General features: G+C 44.8%; 2 protein-coding genes across 2 annotated transcripts in view; one reads left to right on the top strand and one right to left on the bottom strand.

Moving 5' to 3' along the window:
• The first annotated feature begins 60 nt into the window (after positions 1 to 60).
• Positions 61 to 2,055, top strand: MARVELD3 (MARVEL domain containing 3). Its single transcript, XM_042821777.1, has 3 exons — positions 61 to 93; positions 184 to 349; positions 472 to 2,055. The coding sequence occupies exons 1-3, from the start codon at positions 61 to 63 to the stop codon at positions 1,074 to 1,076; spliced, it is 804 nt and encodes a 267-aa protein (XP_042677711.1). The 3' UTR covers positions 1,077 to 2,055.
• Positions 2,056 to 2,771: 716 nt separating this feature from the next.
• Positions 2,772 to 18,075, bottom strand: part of PHLPP2 (PH domain and leucine rich repeat protein phosphatase 2) — a 30,832-nt gene continuing 15,528 nt past the window's right edge. The window contains exons 10-20 of the mRNA XM_042821776.1: positions 17,180 to 17,382; positions 16,626 to 16,686; positions 15,800 to 15,895; positions 12,445 to 12,600; positions 11,489 to 11,689; positions 11,194 to 11,356; positions 10,692 to 10,822; positions 10,218 to 10,328; positions 9,590 to 9,778; positions 9,224 to 9,455; positions 2,772 to 7,772 (exon numbers count right to left, since the gene is read on the bottom strand). Coding sequence (XP_042677710.1) covers positions 6,633 to 7,772; positions 9,224 to 9,455; positions 9,590 to 9,778; positions 10,218 to 10,328; positions 10,692 to 10,822; positions 11,194 to 11,356; positions 11,489 to 11,689; positions 12,445 to 12,600; positions 15,800 to 15,895; positions 16,626 to 16,686; positions 17,180 to 17,382 — 2,683 coding nt within the window. The 3' untranslated portion in view covers positions 2,772 to 6,632. The remainder of the gene's footprint in view (positions 7,773 to 9,223; positions 9,456 to 9,589; positions 9,779 to 10,217; positions 10,329 to 10,691; positions 10,823 to 11,193; positions 11,357 to 11,488; positions 11,690 to 12,444; positions 12,601 to 15,799; positions 15,896 to 16,625; positions 16,687 to 17,179; positions 17,383 to 18,075) is intronic.

Below are 18,075 nucleotides of genomic sequence, written 5' to 3'. Positions count from 1 at the left end.
CACCTGGCACCGCCCCGCCGTCCTCCGCTCCTCCCCCAGCGCTCGGCGCCGCGCGGGGCCATGGCGGACGGGAGTTGCTCTCGAGCCCCGAGGGCGAGCGGGCGGTGAGCGGCCGCAAGGGGATGGGGACGGCCGGGGCTGGGCTCGGCGCGGTAGTGCGGGCGGCGGACGTGAGGGACGCAGGAGGGAGAGGAGGGGTTGTGCGGAGGGATTGCTCGGCTCCCGCCGCTGCCGCTCACGCCGTTGTCTGCCGGCAGCGCCGTGCCTGGAGCGGAGCCGCCGCGGGGCCGCGTCGACACGTCGGGGCTGCTGGAGTGCCGCCGCTGCCGCTACCTGCGCACGGGCCGGGGTGAGCGGGGCCGGGGGGAGGCGGGGACCTCTCCTTCTGTCCCAGTGCGGCGGGCGGCCCAACCCGGCCCTGCCTCTGTGCCGGCGCATGGCGGCAGCAGCCCGGCACGCCTCTCCTTGCAGCCTGCTGCCAGCTGGTGGGAGCGCTGCTCGCCGCGCTGATCCTCGTCTGCAGCTCCGTATCCTACGGCTCGGCGGGCGGCTACACGGGCGTCCCCGGCCAGGGCGGCATCTACTACTACATGTACGGCGGGGCGTACAGCGGCTTCAGCGGAGCGGACGGGGAGAAAGCCCAGCAGCTGGACCGGCGTTTCACCCAGCTCAAGATGCCAATAGCCAGGGCGACGATGGCCGTGGGAGGAGCCCTCCTGGTCTTCTCTTCCGCGCTGATTTTGGTTGGCGTTGTACGGCTACCGTGGCGTTTTCCTGCATGGCTCCTACTGGAAGGCGTCCTGGACACAGTGGTTGCAGCGGGTTTGCTGTTTGCTCTGTACTGTTTCTTCCATCATCTGCTGGGGGTTTATGATTCATCAGTGTGCAAAGACAGAGCACACCTTTACCAAAGCAAAGGCTATCAGGGCTTTAGCTGCAGCGTGCATGGGGCAGAGATTGCTGCTGGCCTCCTGGGCTGTGCGGCTGTCGTGACATTCCTGCTTAGTGCAGGCCTGGCTGTCAGAGGGTACAGAATAGTTCACAAACTGAAACAGAAGCCAGAACACACTGTATGAACAGTAGAATTACTCCTCTGCTCCAGTAGTAGTCCTGATTTTTGCCAGCCTTGTGGCATGCTTTTACTTGCTTGGGGACAGTGCCTTCTTATTACTATAACAAAGCATTCACCAAAAGCATAGCTCCAAATACAGTGAAACCAAGCTGTTCAAACTTAAATTTGCACTGTTGAATTATTAGCGGACACATACAGATTGTCTTCATCTGGTGGCTGTTCTGCCTCTCCAGCACATATCTGAGAGAGAATGCATTGCTAACTGCTGTTCTTATAAACACAGTAATGCACAGGCTTTGTCTAAACAGCAAAACTAGTTTTGAATGCTTGCAGCCTGGGAAGATAATTCAGCTTTGGAGAAGCCCTTGTTTCTGAATATCAATGACTGAAAAGAGAGATCACATACCTGAGCTCTGGGTTTCCAACATCATACCCACATACCCTCCTAGCAGTAGGGTAATTAATGTCAGTAGTCACTCAGAGCACATCAAGTAGCATGGCTAGGACGTGTTGCAGACACATGCTGGTGAACAGCTTCCTACAGCTGAATCTTTTACAAAGGGCCTGTGACTGTCCCCTGAGAATGGAACTCTTAAAAGTGAGCAATGAAGCTGATGGTTGCCAATTCCTGCTTTGTAAAGGTCTCTTGGTGCTAAAGGGGCAGCTTTAACATGGCATTTATACTGCCATCAGAGACTCCTGGAATAAACTTGTAGGGTGGTCAGCTTAATTTGTGCCTTCTTTTTGCTCCCTTCTGGTGAGGGCACCTTTCTGGATGGAGCACTCTGTTGTGTATACCTGTATACAACCATTTTGCCTAAGAAGAGCCCAGAGTTTGACTCAGCAGATGTAAGTTTTAAGAGCTCACAGAGGTGATTTAAGAAGGTGTGTTGTTTGCAAAACATTTTTAGTGTACAAGGTAGGGAAACGAGACTGATTCTGTGTTGTTTATGAACAAATAAAGGTGAATTTTCTCTTCAGAACTTTGTTGGTTTTGTTTGTTTTGTTTGTTTTTGTAGACTCATCAAAGAAGAGAAGACTAGCACCAGATTCAGGTATCATGCTCAGAATGGAAAGCCATTTCAGAGCAGTGCCCACAGAGTGCATTAACCTCGTGAGAATTAATCTCCACTGGTTTAACAGGCCAACTCCATCTCTAGAGGAGAAAAAAAAAAAAAAAATCCCAAAAGCAGCATATTAAAAGCATGCTTTGTCATAGATTTACCTCCAGTTTCACCAGTGACTAAATCTTCGCAATTTCTGAAGTCATAGAACACTACTGCAAGCAGAAATACAAAAGTAAATTCTACACTGTAACACCTCAGGTGACTGCTGCTTCCTTGTAACAGCCATATGCACTCAGCATCTGAATGCATGGATTTATGTGGACAGGACACTGTGGCCCTATTTCTTCTACTGATTCCATACTGCTTGCTTGCTGCACTTACTTCTAAAGAGCTGTGTTATTCACAAGTTTGCAGGGGCTCCTCTGGTAGGGTACAGAGAGCTGCCCAATATTTGGTACTGCTAACTCTACTCTCAGTGATCTGCATATACGTTTTGTATGGAAGGCTGACTGAGTAGAAGTAGCACAGAGCTCAAGGAGAGGGACCTTACAGCACAACTATGGCTACCTCTATGTGTGATTGGGATATTGCACACACTCCCTCCAGTGCAGTAACAGACTCAGAATATATAGTTAGACAAAAGTAAAAATCTTTATTGCTATGTCATCTGAAAAGTTGATGCAAAAATATTCTTCCTTCCTGAACTACTCTATACAACTGAGTAAAGAATCATCAAAATAGTGTTTTCCAGCAATGGTATTTGCCTCTCCAATGCAGTATACACAAAGGCCACACTGCCGAAGGTGCATTCATGGAACAGTCCATTCCTGTATACTGTAAAAGAGGAATTATTACCACTGCATGCTAGAGTGGGATACATGAAGTGTTTTCCTTTTTAAAACAGAAAGCGTGAAAAAATATTGTAAGTGGAGTGCTGCAATAATTCTTTAACATGCACTGGGTCATGAGTCAGAACAGTAACTGTTTTAAAATGAAAAAAAAAAAAAAAAAAGGAGAAAAATATACCGAAGTCTTCAGACTGCAATGGAACAGCAGACAATGACTGCCAAAATGCAAGAGGTGAACCTACTGTCCAGGAATGCCCTCTGGCAAGTGACATGAGAGACATCGCCATCCAGGAGGAGCGCAGAAACGTCTGGAAGTCCCAGGGCTTTAACTGTGTCTTCAAATCCCAGGCACTAGAAACATTTCAGGTCTCACAGCAGACCTTCCCACAGAGAGGGAAATACTCACTTCATGGAACTGGATTTTTCCGTCCTGTCTGGTTGAGGACTCTATTCAGATTTCAGCAGTCTGCAGCATCTCCCCCAGGCCTGTTCCAGGCACTGAGCACAACTTTGATGGTATGCTTTATCCTCAATACTCAAGCCCAAACCAGGCACCAACTGCCTTTACTGGCTCTTTTTGGTAGCTTCTGGTCAGACCAGGGCACGCAGGTCAGTGCCTCCAGCAAGCCTGTTCTCAATGAGCTTGCTTAGCAGTAGGGCCAGAACTGCTAAAGGGATGGAAAGACAAGTTCCACAGCCTAACCTTATTGTGGCCACCTGGAGCACAACAGCTCTGGCAACACTCAGACAATGACCCCACACTGAGAACCTCCAACAGTAAAAAAGAATGGAACATGCTTAGTGGTGTGGCTCTATGGAAATGATGTCATCTGCAAGAGCCACAGAGAATTCAGGGAAGACAGCAGAAGAGAACAGGAGAACTGTGAGGTAACATACCTTCTATCCTCTGTTACGAGCCCCCCTGCTAAACTTTCCCATCCACATGTGTTCCCACATATAGCAGTGCCAATCAGAAGCCTGATGTACGTCCAGTGTTAATAAGGAAGACAAAGGAAGTTTGCTGTCTTCAGAGAGGCCAAAAAACAAAAGGAGGTGCTACCCAGAATAAGAGCAGCAGTTCACAGTATCAATCTAATTGGAAGCAGTGATGGAGTCCACAATTTTACAGAACAAGCCATATTCTGCCACAGATGTTCACACCTGTATAAAATGAGCTCCCTTTCTGCTGCAAAATCAGAAACAGAGCTGGAGAAAAGGCTGAGTAGTGGTTCTATGCATTCCATTTGGAGAAGCAGATCAAAAACTTGCATGCTCTCTTGTGGAGCTTCACTTAATCCTTCCTACTGAACTAGGAGTGACATGTCATGTCACGTCACTCACGATGAACTCCCCATGAGACATACCTGTCTCACACAATGCTAACGGTTCAGGCTGGCAGGACACACTGGATTTCACACATCAGTGCAAGGAGTCCTGATTTGCACTGACATCTACCATTCTCCTAGTGCCAGGTTCACCACAATCTTATTCAGAAAGCAGCTTACATTCCTGTATCAATCCCACACTGAACAGAGCAGGTAGCAGACACTATTGGCCTTGACACAGACATTTGGTGACACTGTCGCCAGCAAATGAACTGAAAGTTACTGTCAAATACACTGAGGTGAGCCATTTCTGCATACTTAACATGAGGAGAACCTTAAGAAGAACTGAGTTTTATTCTCTGAAACTTTTCTTTCCTCTGCCTGAGGAATTTAAAATGCTGCTTCTGTGATCCTAAGAGCGAGCATTTCTCTCCAAGTAAAACAGACAATTAAACATGGCCAGAACTCACGAATTTGGAAAAAAGATGGGTTGTTTCATGATTACACCATAACCAGTACAAGGTACATCCCAAAAGGTTGCTTTCAAGTATGGTAAAAATACACCCTTTTTCCCCGAGTGAGAAATTCAAGCAGCTCTGAAGTTTAAGCATAACTCCTGTAGATTTTGTCAGAAGATCTATATTATTGGAATCCCACAGGTTGTCTGCACAGCATCCTTTCAATTCAAAGCTTGAACTTGATCCAAAAATACACAACTCAAGCTCCTCAGAGACCTTGAGAAGAAACTTTCACATTTTCTTCATAAATATAATTAATAAAGAAGAAAAGGCACTAGCCCACATTATAGTCCGAATTATTGCACCAACGCTGTGATGGGGCAGCTGCTGTTCAGCCCTCTGCCAAACAGGGAAGACATCTGCATGCTTTGGAGGCCATAGACTTTTCACAAGATTATTACATAGAGAATCCATTTACCCCTTGCACCAAAAACCTTAGTGGAACCGTGTGGCAGCTGCAGGCTGGGCATTTCATCATTAGTGGGACTGTTTTAAAAACCTCTTCCCCAGTGCTGATAAAGACGTTTTTCAGGTGAAAAGTTGTTTTGTTTTTTTCTCTTTTTTTCCCCTCCTTTTCCATTGAAGACTAAGTAGAAACAGAGATATACTAACAAAGATACACCTCGTTGGTGGCCAAATTTGGCACACATCACAAAATACAGGTTGCTCTGGATTTGGACCATGACTCCTATTTACAGATGCAAGCAAAGACTGTCATGGCTGACAATGCAGTTAATGTTGGTGGAAAAGAGTACTGAAAGCTTCCTCAGCATACAAAAGCAGCCCAACTGCTTGCTAGCCTTAGGGCAATGTACCACTTACACCTCAATTTCCTCTTAGACTGAAACCAGCAGCAACTCATGGTCTCATGTTACGTCTTCTGGATACAGGAAGCCCCTACTATGAGGCACACGTGACAAAGGCTGACAAGGTGCTGAGCTGGGTCTGTGATCTGCAGCTAGAAGCAGTAGCTCTATACGTTTCTCAGCCACTAAGTCCAGAGCTGATCCTCCCCATGTTCCATGTAAAATGCAGCAGTAAACACCCACTTATAATCCAGCTGAGTTTTCTCATCCTGCATAGGCTGATCCCATTATAATTCTCACTCTACCCTGCACCAGTGCTCATCAGAACATCTGTACCCTGAATCCTCAAAAGCCCTAACAATACTTACTGGGAAAATCAGCTTCCCCACTCCCTCCCACCTGCTTTGTGGACAGGGTACTGGAGTGCTCTCTCCCCTGGCCCTAATAATAAAGTGCTGTGCTGAAGGGGAAGAGAACAGCTTAAGTGCAATCAATAAAAGTGCTTGCAATTCATGTAGGAAACCATTCTTGGGTCAGCTTCATTCCAACTGGCTGTATTCTTTCAAGAAACAATGAAATCAGGAATTGCCAGGAGGGCCTGTGTCAGAAATATTCAAACTCCAAACACTGCATATTGGCCCCTCAACAGCCTTCCCTTTCCCCCTCCCGCAGTACACCAGCCCCTCTCCTGCACAGCTGGCAGAACCTCAGGCTTTAAGGAGTAAGAGGGAGGCACTGAATACCTGCCTTCTTTCTAGTGCTTGCATAATTTCCAGACAGTTCTGAACAGAACACAGCTCATCTGGGCACTCATAGAACAGACTACAGCAAAAAGTAGACAGCCCAGACCGTAGCACTCCCAGTTTTTTCTCCGCTTGATTAAGGAAGCAACAGATGCCTGTATGCCCTGCAGAGCCCAGGTCCCCTTAGGGGCATGACAGCCCTTACACGATAGAGCTTCCTGGGACAGACAAAGTGGGAGTAGTACTTGTAGGATTACAAAGCTGTGTCAAACTCCTCTGTCAGAGCCACTGCAGGCTCTTCTTTCTGCTCCTCATCTGCTTCATTCTCCTGGTGCTGCTTCATTTGTTCTTTCACTTCCTCCTCCAGATCAGGTGGCACCACAAATTGATCCTCTGGCTCCATCTGAGATGGAGCAGCAAAATAACCTGTCTTCTTCTTGGGTGCCTCTGTAGCTACTTCAATGAGGTTAAGGCTCTCCTCCAAGGGCACTATGGAGCCATTGGAAAGCTTCTTTCCATAGAGACAGCACGTGGAAGGAGATTTCTGCAGTTCACTCTTTTCCTTGACCCCTCCATGTGCAGCTATGCTGTTTATGCTGTTCTGTCTCTGAATGATGAGGACAAGTCCAGAGTCATCCTCTACCCCTGCAGCAGAGGAGCTGTACTCTAAAGCAAGAGGTTCAAACTCCAGACCCTTGCCTTTACAGCAGTGGATGTCCACCTCTACCTCCACTTTACTGCCATTTGACATCACACCTTCCACAGGCTGCTCATCGTCACTGTCCAGGCCATTGTCAGACTGGTTACTGGAGAAGGTGGCACTGGAAGGTTGGCGCTGAAAGATGCTTGAGGGGAGCAGAGGATGTAGGCTGCAACGTCGCTCTTGTCGTGGTAGCAAACTGCCATCAAGACCAACAGCACTGTGTTCATCTGAAGCAGTAGAGCCCACCTCACTGCTAACCTCAGAAGCAGACAGTTCACTACCGAACTCTGAAGCGATTCCGCTGCTAGAGGAAGGCGTTGCTGTCTTGGCAGTGGTGGAACTAAATCCCCCAGGGCCTGGTAAAGAGAGACCATGCATCTCACAGGTGCAGTTGTCCTCACTGATGTTCAGATACACCACCATTGCACCTACATTGTCCTGGCAACCGTAGCTTTGGGCTAATGTGCAAAGTTTCTTTGCAGCAGCTAGAGGGTCATGCAGATGGCGCACAGCTGAGACAGCCTCCGTGTAAGAAAGGTGTTCCCACAGTGCCTTGTTCCCTAGAAGCAGCAGCTCATCTTGTACAGTCAGTGGAATGGAACTGACATGTGGCTTGGGCAGGATCCAAGGGTGCAAGTATGTGCAGCCTAGCATCCGAGTACAGCAAGTCACACCATTTACCTTATTGTCCTGCAGACAAGAGAAACAAAGCAGTACAATTAGATCTGGTATTAAATCATTTGGAAAGCACTCTCAACCTGCCCGTGAACTGCTTTGGAGCCTTGAGAAATGCCAGTACACAGGTAACATCAGCTACAGTATAGGAGAAAGGGATCCAGGTCCAGGATTCAGTCTAAGTGCTACAGAGTGTAACAGAACACATGGACAGGTTATCCCTGTCAGAATCCCTTCCAGCAGAGAGCCTCTAACCTTTTTAAAGACCCGCAGTGCATAAAGCCAATACGAATGGCACTGATTTCTCAGTTCTTTACCGACTACGTATTTTCCAGTTCTTTTGAACTTCCCTCTTCCTAGTTTTTAGAAAGTTAACCTTTAAAATGGTTCCCGGAGAATTCTCCAATGTTTTTGCATAAAAAACACTGAACATCTCAGCTTTTTTTTTTCGTGCAAAACTTCCACCTGCGGCTACCTGATATCCACTTTCATATGGCTCAACAGGCACTAATCCCATAGATGGTCCACCAAGAACAAGAAAGTATGAACAACAGATCACAGATACGTAAAAAACTAATGAAAAGAGAAACAATTTGACCACAGATACGTTAAATGTGACCATGAGCTGGTGTCAACAGAAGAGGAAGGGAAAGTGCCCTATAAGTAACCTTTAGGCTCAGTAAGGACTATCAATATATAATTAACAAGATAGTAATGAGATTGCAGCTACTCCTTCTCAAACCTAGAATCTTCTAGCTCCATCATACACATGTTCAGCAAAGATGAAATAGAGTAACTAATTAGAAACTATAATGATAAATAGTTTTGTAAACAGCTATGCATAAATAACAATGCTTCTACTTCATGTTTGCTTTACAGAAGACTGTTAAACACTTAATTCTGTGCAGAATTAAAACAGAGACGTTCACGTGAATTTTGATTGTGTGCTTACTGTCTATGCACACGAGGCACAAAATCACTCTCTAATGGGAATAACACCTTCAGTGAGTAAAACACGGAAGACATCCAAAGAAAGATACGTGAGTCATGGTTTTCATGACATAGGATAGATCAGATACTTTGAGTTTTGAGAGAAGATGATTTCTCAGGCCCCGTTCTGTTCCTCAGTGGATCTTCTCCACACTTACCTATGTCATGAACAGTATTACGTACCAACCTCCACATCCCCATTTATTTCCAGATATGTTTTCTTTTTTCTCCCCCCTCATCCATGGCATTCTGTACCTGTAATTTTCAGGCTATGATGGGTATTTAAGGAACATGCAATTCTGAACAGCTAATGAGCAAGAGAAACAGAGCATGAAGCAATGGATAAGTCGTCTGAAGACCTTCACACCACCCTCTTTCCTGCAGTGTTATGCAGACAGTGAAGCTCAGAATGGCAAGTACTTGAAACAAGCTTTTACTAGAGGGTGGAAATTGAAGTGAGGGGGCTCCAAACCAACCTCTGTTATAATTGCTTTTTGCTCCTTGATTCTCTTGGCCTCTTCAGTACACTGCTCAAGACTGAAGACTTTGGAGAGGAGCAGCGGTTTTCCACTTCGGCACAGAACAGCTTGGCATGTTCCCACATTGGCCACAGTCAGAGAAAAGGTGCTCGCTGGATCAGCCGTATCATGATGAATATAGCAAAGGACAGCAGAGGAACCCAGCTTCTGCCCAGCCATGCCCAGCTTCCTGTTGAAGGAGAAGATATAGGAAGGCTCCAGACTTCACTACAGGTATTTCGGAGGGCTGCCTCACCCCACCTAGCACATTATCTGATGCACCTATACAGGTCCAAACCAGGACCAGCTTGCTCACAGTCATACCTGTGAGAGACCAAGAAGGTGTTGGACATGAACAGTGTGTCTGACTGCTGAACCTCCTCCAGGAGCACATCAGCCATAGTGCACTGCAGCAGGCGTGGCAGCTCCTCGTTCTTGTCACCATCAAACATGCCATACACAGCCTCCATCCCTTCTGCAAAGCTCCCCAGTGCCAGGGACGACACACACAGCCTGTTAGAAAAGCATACAGGCAAAATTAGTCTGCCTCAGAGGACTGTATTGTCTCCAAAACCACAGCCATCAGTATCTTGCCACGAGTACTGTTCTCACAAAGCAACAAAGCCACTGCCTTGACATCCACCGCCCCACAACATGTTCAGCTGTTGTTTATTACTGGAACGCCTGAATTCTCTTTGATCACACTAAGAGAAAAACGGATGTAGCATGCATGCAATAGCAAAAGCATCCGCTAGAGTGGAAAGCCTTGCCCAAGGGTCCTAAGATAGGCATGACAAACGAGGGTAAGCAACGTTGACACTAAGCAAGAGATACAGAGAGATTAGAATGGATGAGCTACTCAGCAAAACATGTCTGCTTGGATGCTTAGCAATGCACTTCACCTAGCACCTCAGAGACAAAGTGTCAGGGTTCTGCAGACCATGATACTCACTTATTTCTTTGCCCTGCCATCTCAGCTACTCCATGACTCCAAAAAGTAGAAGTGAGAGCTGAGTCTGCTGTGAGGGAGGGCTTAGCATCAATCTTCAGTGTGGTAATGTGACTATGGAGAGAGAAGAAAAAAAATTAATTCTTCTCTCCTAGACGCCATGGTGAACAGCTTGTTCCAAAGGGCCATGTCCACTCCAGAATTTTGGACAGCAGCAAAGAGAGGAATTTAAAGTCTTGGCATTCTGAAGATGTCAGACACAGCTGGGAGAACTTCCATTTGAGAAGTTTTTTGCCCTGATGATTTGAACCCAGCCCTTTCCCTTACTACAGGATAGAAAGCTTCAGCTGCCTGAGGCAGGGCACACTAAAATTACACAATGTTGTGTAATATACATTGCTATCCCATTTCCTCTCCTGGAAGACTTCCCCTTTCCCATACCTGTCACTACTGGCTTTGCAACTCCATGACTCTCACCTGAAGATATCCAGTGTCTTGTGCTCTAGCACCAGGTTTGCATTTCCAGTCAGGTCTAGCTCTTGCAAAGTAGCTGGCAGTGCCTCAGGGATTAGGATTTCATTTAATTCATTGCAACTCAAGTCCACAATCTGAAGTAGAAAAAAAAAAAAAAAAAGCATGATGGCAAAGAACATATTCTGTTTTTTCATGTGATCAGTTACCAGGTATTCCAGTGCTCTGTGCTAACATCAGATGATCCCACTACCAATTGTATCCCACAAACAGCTCATGAAAATGATGATGACCTATGAGCCAAGGTCACAGGCAGTGATGATGAATGAGAATTGAGTCATCTTCAGTCAGTTAAAAAAGGCAACAGATCTTGTACGTGTTTTTTGTGCCCTCTTCATGAGCTGACTGCGCAAAACATTGAGATCTTCAGTTGCTCTTTTAGCAGTTACTTTTAATTCTCCTACCCAAGCTTCCTCCTGATATCTCATTACCTTTTAGGTAAGAATACCTGTATATGAGGTAAATGCAGGATCTCTGGAAAGATGCTGATGTCATTAGAGTGTGCAATAAGTGTATGAAGTAGCTTGCAGTTTGCCACGGTTGTGGGAATTGTTTTCAGTTTGTTGCCACTCAGATTCAGCTCTTCCAAGTGTTCTAGCTTACTGAGTTTGCTGAAAGGGAACAATAGAATATTGTGTCTTAGAGGCCAGAATTTATCACTTTCTGGACCTGCAGATACAGCATCCACAGAGACATTTCTAATTTCTAATTCATTGGTATGAGACCAAAAGTCATGTGTTTACCTTGCAGGGAAAGCCTGAAGGTTGTTGTTTGCCAGATGCAGGATCCGTAGGTTCGGGTGTCCCACCAAGACAGGGATGCATTGATCTGTGAGGTTGTTATTGGTCAAGTAAAGCAGCTGCAGCATGCTCAGACTCTCCTCCCCTGTACATGCAGAGGGCAAGGACTCCAGGCTATTTGCAGATGCATTCAGGCACCTGAGACTAACCACAGCAAATGCAAAAAAAACAAAACAAAACAAAAAAAAAAACACTTCATCTAAACCACTCCACTAACAGCAGGAAAAGTAGCTATACAGCTATAAAATGGCCTATGCAGATGGAGAAAGAGCAGTAGGCAGGCAGGTCAGACAACAGCGTAACATCCCTAATCACGTTAAGATTTATGAGTCCACAAATGACCATTAGCTACATGTCACTGCAGATGCAGTTTTACAGTAAACAGTGGGTACTGTAAAATAGATGGAGGAAGTGGGTAATAGAGGTGGAAGAAGACTACACAAACTTTTACTCTGAGTCCTTTAAGAAGGGTTGACTCAAGTCTGAATAGACCAACAGCACGGGTCTCTGTTGCTGTTTTTCTGAGACCTGTTGTATTTCTGCAGTAACATCTGAAAATCTGTACAGCTTTTCTTTGCTCCCGAATTAATAAATTTGTTCTAAAAACAAAACTTGCCAAGCAGTAATGTGACCTTAGAAGCAGTTGCAACTGAAGTTAATACCATGGCTGGCTGTTAGGTTAGGCACACATCTATTTTCCTGTAATTAAATATTAACATGGACTGATTCTCTCACACCAACTGGGTGATTTCTCATAGGACCTGAGTTACCTCATCATAATCTTTCATGCAAATGCCAATAAAGCCCACAGCGCCTCACAAGGAAAGTCACGCAAATCTCTCTACTAGCCTTCACAGCTTCAAAGGCTAACACAGAATACCCATGATACTGTCACTCACTTCAGAGCCTTTATAAAGAGCATCTCGGGGAGTTTAGTCAACAGGTTGTGTTGAAGGTCCAGCACCTCCATTGGAATGTGCTCTAGAAGAGGTGGAAGGCTCTGAAGATTATTGTGCCCCACTGTCAGTTTCCGAAGGCTCAAGCTGCTGAGGATCCTAGAAAGAGAGGGTATGCTAGTTCAGCTTGGTTCAGTCCTCTTCCCCATCCGCAGAATGGGAAAAGGGAATGTTTAATCACATATTTGACTGTACAGCAGAGAAAAATTGAAGTACGCCAATCCATAAAATACAAACAATGACAAAGCAGAAAAATGTGGTAAGATGCTTCAGTCACTCTGTGCTCAGAAGTGTACCTGCACTTCCCTTTGTGCTACTGCAGACAGACTCGAGTCCGTGTGCACATACCCAGCATTCTTTCAGACAGACAAAGAAGAGATGAGAGCCACAAAGTATAGGTTTAAATGCCTCTTTAAACTTGTAGGCAGAAAGAAGCGCTTCCCCTGTGCCAGCTTAGATTCAGAACTTTAATGTACTACTTAGCACTTCTGTAATATTTCTGATGCTGTTACATTTTTCAGAATTATAGTGCTTATTGAAAAGGCCTCGATCCCCATTAACTAATAACTGACGTTTTCAGAAAGGGCACCTGAACACAATTGGATGCAGCCTAGAACTACCCTGCCTTTTTCAGGGAGGTGATAACTTGGAATTACAACCTGATAGTCCTGTACAGAACAGCTTTGAAGCATTAAATGCCAAAGCTGCATTAGTGCACTGCTCCACATAGGTCAATGAATTCAGCTGCTTTCTGATTTCATAGAATGGTTTGGGTTGGAAGAGACCTCTGAAGCTCACCTAGTCAGATTTCAACGCAGCTAACTACATTGGGCAAAAAGCTATTCAAATGTAAATACACCAATTCCCACACTCAAGCTGACTCATCCAGATCTGGCTTCTCCGTTCACACTGATTGACACCACTTTGGTACAGTTCTATTTTCAGATGATTAAAAGACAACTTTATGGTGATCAATAACCTGTTGTGCAAGGCTTTTTTTATGCTTTAATCTGCTGGATAACCCTGATAGCTCAAAGTCCACGTTAGTGAAGTTGTAACTTGAAACAAGATATACCTACAGTGTTGATGGCAGACACACAAGGAAGAAATCCCCAGTGGACACAGTAAATTCCAGCACTTAAAAATCTCTAAAAATATTTGAATTTTTAAAAATACGTATTTTGAGTCTGATTTCCACATATTCGTTATGTGTACCACACTTCAAATGTGATCTTTTTTATACAACACAGGAAGGAGCAGCACCTATTAGCGCAGGTCCAAAGGAGGGCCATAGAATCATAGAATCACTCAGGTTGGAAAAGACCTTAAAGATCATAGAGTCCAAACACAACTAACCAGACTACCCTAACTTGAACAACCCTCCTCTAAATCATGTCACTGAGCACCACATCCAAATGGTTTTTGAACACATTCATGGATGGTGACTCAACCACCTTCCTGGGCAGCCTATTCTAGTGCCTTCAACCAATTCCAACCCTTTATGTAGAGAAGTGTTTCCTAATATCTGACTTAAACTTACCCTGGTGCAAATTAAGGCCATTTCCCCCATCCTGTTACCTGTCACCAGTGAGAAGAGATCCTCACTGTAAGCACCTTTCAGGTATTGGAAGAGAGCAGCAAGGTCGCCCCTCAGCCTCCTTTTCCACAGATTAAACAGCCCCAGTTCCTTCAGTCTCTCCTCATAGAGCATATTCTTCAAGCCCTTCACAAACCTTGCTGCCCTTCTTTGGACCTGCTCCAGCACCTCAATGTCCTTTTTGTACCGAGGTGCCCAGAACTGAACACCGTACTCAAGGTGAGGCCTCATCAATGCTGAGTACAGGTCAGGATTACTTCTCTAGTCCTGCTCACCACACCATTCCTGACACAAGCCAGGATGCCATTGGCCTTCTTGGGCACATGGCTGGCTCATATTCAGCCAACTGTCCATCAGTACACCAAGGTCCCTTTCCATCAGGCAGCCTTCCAGCCGCTTCTCCCCAAGCCTGTAGGGCTGCCTGAGGGGTTGTTGTGAGGACCCAACACTTGATCCTATCAAAATCACCAGGGACTGGCACATTCTCCTATGAAGGCAGGCTGAGAGAGTTGGGGTTGTTCAGTATGCAGAAGAGAAGGCTCCAGGGAGACCTTACACAGGTCTTCCAGTATTTACAGGAGTCAACAGAAAAGATGGGGAAAGACTCCATCAAGGATTGTAGCGACAGGACAAGTGGTAACTGTTAAACTAAAAGAGGGTAGTTTTAGGTTACATACTAGGAAGAAATTCTTCACTACAAGAGTGGTGAGACTGGAACAGGCTGTCCAGATATGTGAATTCAGTACTCCTGGAAGTGCTCAAGGTGAGGTTGGATAGAGCTTTGACCAACCTGATCTAGTGGGCGATGTCTCCTACCATGTCACGGAAGTGTGGTAGCACTGGATTATCTCTAAGGTTCCATCTAATCCAAACCATTCCACGGTTCTATCATCCATCAGTAAGGGTAAATTTATACGTTCTCTTGCCTTTGATGCACATAGTCTTGTCTCTTACAACCACTAGAGCGTCATTGCTAAGAACATTTCCTATGCCTGCTGCTTTAACTACTTCAAAGTTTGCATTTCTTCGCTGTAATCTAGCATCGCATTCACATTTCAACATAGCTGACAAAGACACTCTCATTCATTACAACCACACTCTCTACTAAACACGTGTTCAGCCAAGAACATCTGGGCTTTGGTTCTCCCCACAATATCCCTTGTACCTCGAAGAAGTCACTATAAATACAAAACAATAAAATAAACAAAATACTACAAAATCATATTTGTTCTTGGCTCCCAGTTACAACTTTGCTGCAGAAGCTGAAATGGGAGCAGGCAGAAAGGAGTTGGCTTATGATGTTTGTGAAAGCTGCCTTTGCTATAAACTACATAGTATCTCTGAGATATCTTCTTATTTAACTAGTGAAAACTCTGGAGTGATATAAGGTATGTTAGGGCTTCATCTGTAAGTTGAGCTTCACAGATGCTACTGTAACACAAAGTTAATTCATAGCAGTGTGTTTTACTTCAGGTGCAAAATTCTGGCAAAGGATAGAACTATTTGGTCTTTGTTAATCAAAATTTGCAAATCAGTTCTTTCAACACATGAATGCAAAGTACTTTGGAAACTTCACAGAAAAGTTAAGTAGATTCTCTATCTGCACAACAAGGAATAAAGAGGAATAGCACTGCTTCTCTTTTTCCACTCAGCTCCCCATAAAAGGATGTTCAGATATGTACAATAAAATAGTCTGCTGACCTTGATGGGAGCTCCACAAGGAGGTTGTAGCTCATATCCAAAATTTCCAATTTCTTTGCTTCACAGGCCCAGTCTGGAACACACTGCAGCTGATTGCTGAGAAGAGCAAGGGGAAAAAGCTAGATACCAACACCTGATAAGGCATATGCCCTGTCTGAACAGTGCACTGCACTGTTGACAGCTAAATGAAAAATAATAGGCAAAAAATGCACCACAGTATCTGAGCTACTCACACGGCATTTATCTCTTGGCCAGCTGCATAATGCAATATGATTGGTAGGAATTATTGTTGCAAGGCTCTGATGATCATACTTTTGTTTTCTTTCAAGCACCAATATAGCAGAATCAGCCACCTTATGCTACCCAGCTAACATGCTTCAAATCCAAACTGAGGTGGCAGGTGATCAGATTCCCTATTTTACAGGTCTGACAATCCTGTTACTATAGAGCAGACATAGGAAATGAAGACAGCAGTCATGATCACCAGCACACAGTCTAAATATTTGCCCTGCACATTCTCACCATTCAGCCTAGTAAGTTCTTGCAGGTTCAGTGGTCCTTATTTGGTCTGTCTTGCTGATTATAGCCTACAGCTGAAGGACAGCCAATCACCTAGATAGGTGAAAACAGTTCAGAGGAGCTTCTGATCTGCAACAATTTCATCATTCTTCAGTACTGGGCTTTCCAGTTCTACTATGAAGATGAAATGCCTTTTCTCAATTGCTCTCAACTCTTTCAAAAGCATAACAGTTCCAGGAAATGTCTGCAGAAAATACCAAAATTGTTCAGATATTTGCTTTATATTCTGTAGTGTATAGTCACTTACTGGGCAAGTTCTAGAGATGTCAGTTGACCAGGAACCGGATAAACACTGACAGATGTGAGACCTGATGAAATAAAGCAAATAAATATTACTGCAGAGCTCAGAAGGAAAACAGCAAAGCAGCACACAGACTAGCTAGTAAGTGACACTGATAGTCTTTACTCTGCAGATACAAAGTTTCTACTCATCTTTTCTAAGACAGAGTTCAAACTTCATACATCTATCATATATCAGCACAGCTTCTCGCTGTCCAGCTCTGTCTGCCACACGAACACCAGAATAAAGGAGAACAGTACTTCTACGTGTGGACTCCCAAACAATTCTCACTGGAAGGCAAATACCTTGGTTGGCAACTCAGCACTATACTCTCTTGCTGTTACACAGCCTGTGTGCATATATCCATAATACGATCCCTATGAGTAGACCTCAGAAGCCCCATCACCTATGCTCTCAGTAATATCAGTAAACATTAGCGTTTTTTTGTGAGAGGAGATGTTGTTTCCTTTGTTCCCAGGGCTTGAAGGAAGAAGGCATATGTAGAACATAAGGACACGTACAGTTGTTGCTGGCATACAGAGCCCGAAGGGAGAAGCCACTCAGTGTCAACTCTTTCAGCTTATTCCGCTCGCAGTGCAGCTGCTCCAAGCTACCCAATGAGCTCACATCCAGATAAGTCAGTTGATTGTCTCGCAAATCCATGTAAATCACAGAATTGTTCCCCTCCAGAGTGTCAGCTGCTGCTCTCTTCAGGTTGTTCAGCCTAAACACTCAGAAGTGAGAGGTAGAGTCAGAAATCAGAACACTGAACACCGTACATGAGTAAGAAAAGAGAAAGGAAGAGCTCCAGTACAGGCTTTCTTCCAAATACAGCGAGGTGTATGAGTAGCAACAGTGGATTTCAGTCTCTAAGCGTGAAAAAAAAAACCAGTTCCTGTCCGCATGGCTAGGTGAAGCAGTTCTACTCACTTCCCAGTGTTCAAGAAATTCTGAAGACCACAGTCTATAAATTTAGAGTCACATCAACGGATGCTTTCTTAACACTGAGAACATGCAAATGCAGAGACTAGATAATACACTGCCTTGTTACAGACAAAAAATTCTTTGTCCCTTTCTGAGAACTCTGCAACTGGCAACCTGGAGATCTGGAACATACCTCTAGAGAGGAAAAAAAGCAACAGAAGGCTAAGAGAGATCAAAGAGCTACTGAGCTCACAATAACAATATTAAAAGAGGAACTTAGAGTACTAAGCGACATTCTCAAATTCCCACAACAGGGAATTGGAAACTAGGTGATCTTCATGGTCTCTTCCAACCAAAACAATTCTATCATTCAGTAGTTTCATGCACTGCTCAGCTGACCTTGTTTCTCTAAACAAATCCTGCACATCCTCAGAAATAGAACTCCCTTGAAGTAAAAAGAATCACTAAGTGGGAAAAAAAAACAACATGGGAA

The sequence above is a fragment of the Centrocercus urophasianus genome, unplaced genomic scaffold, assembly GCF_019232065.1.
Source record: "Centrocercus urophasianus isolate 14NV4802_14NV808 unplaced genomic scaffold, USGS_Curo_1.0 seq_2, whole genome shotgun sequence".
Taxonomy (NCBI): Eukaryota; Metazoa; Chordata; class Aves; order Galliformes; family Phasianidae; genus Centrocercus; species Centrocercus urophasianus.
The sequence above is the reverse complement of the archived record's forward strand: the minus strand, read 5'-3'. Positions and strand labels throughout refer to the sequence as shown.

Bases quoted from the DNA above. Each gene is read 5' to 3' on its own strand.
- MARVELD3 (XM_042821777.1), top strand. From the start codon at position 61: ATGGCGGACGGGAGTTGCTCTCGAGCCCCGAGG. The intron at 94-183 runs GCGAGCGGGCGG...TGAGGGACGCAG, and splicing joins GTTGCTCTCGAGCCCCGAGG to GAGGGAGAGGAGGGGTTGTG. The intron at 350-471 runs GTGAGCGGGGCC...CTCTCCTTGCAG, and splicing joins CTACCTGCGCACGGGCCGGG to CCTGCTGCCAGCTGGTGGGA.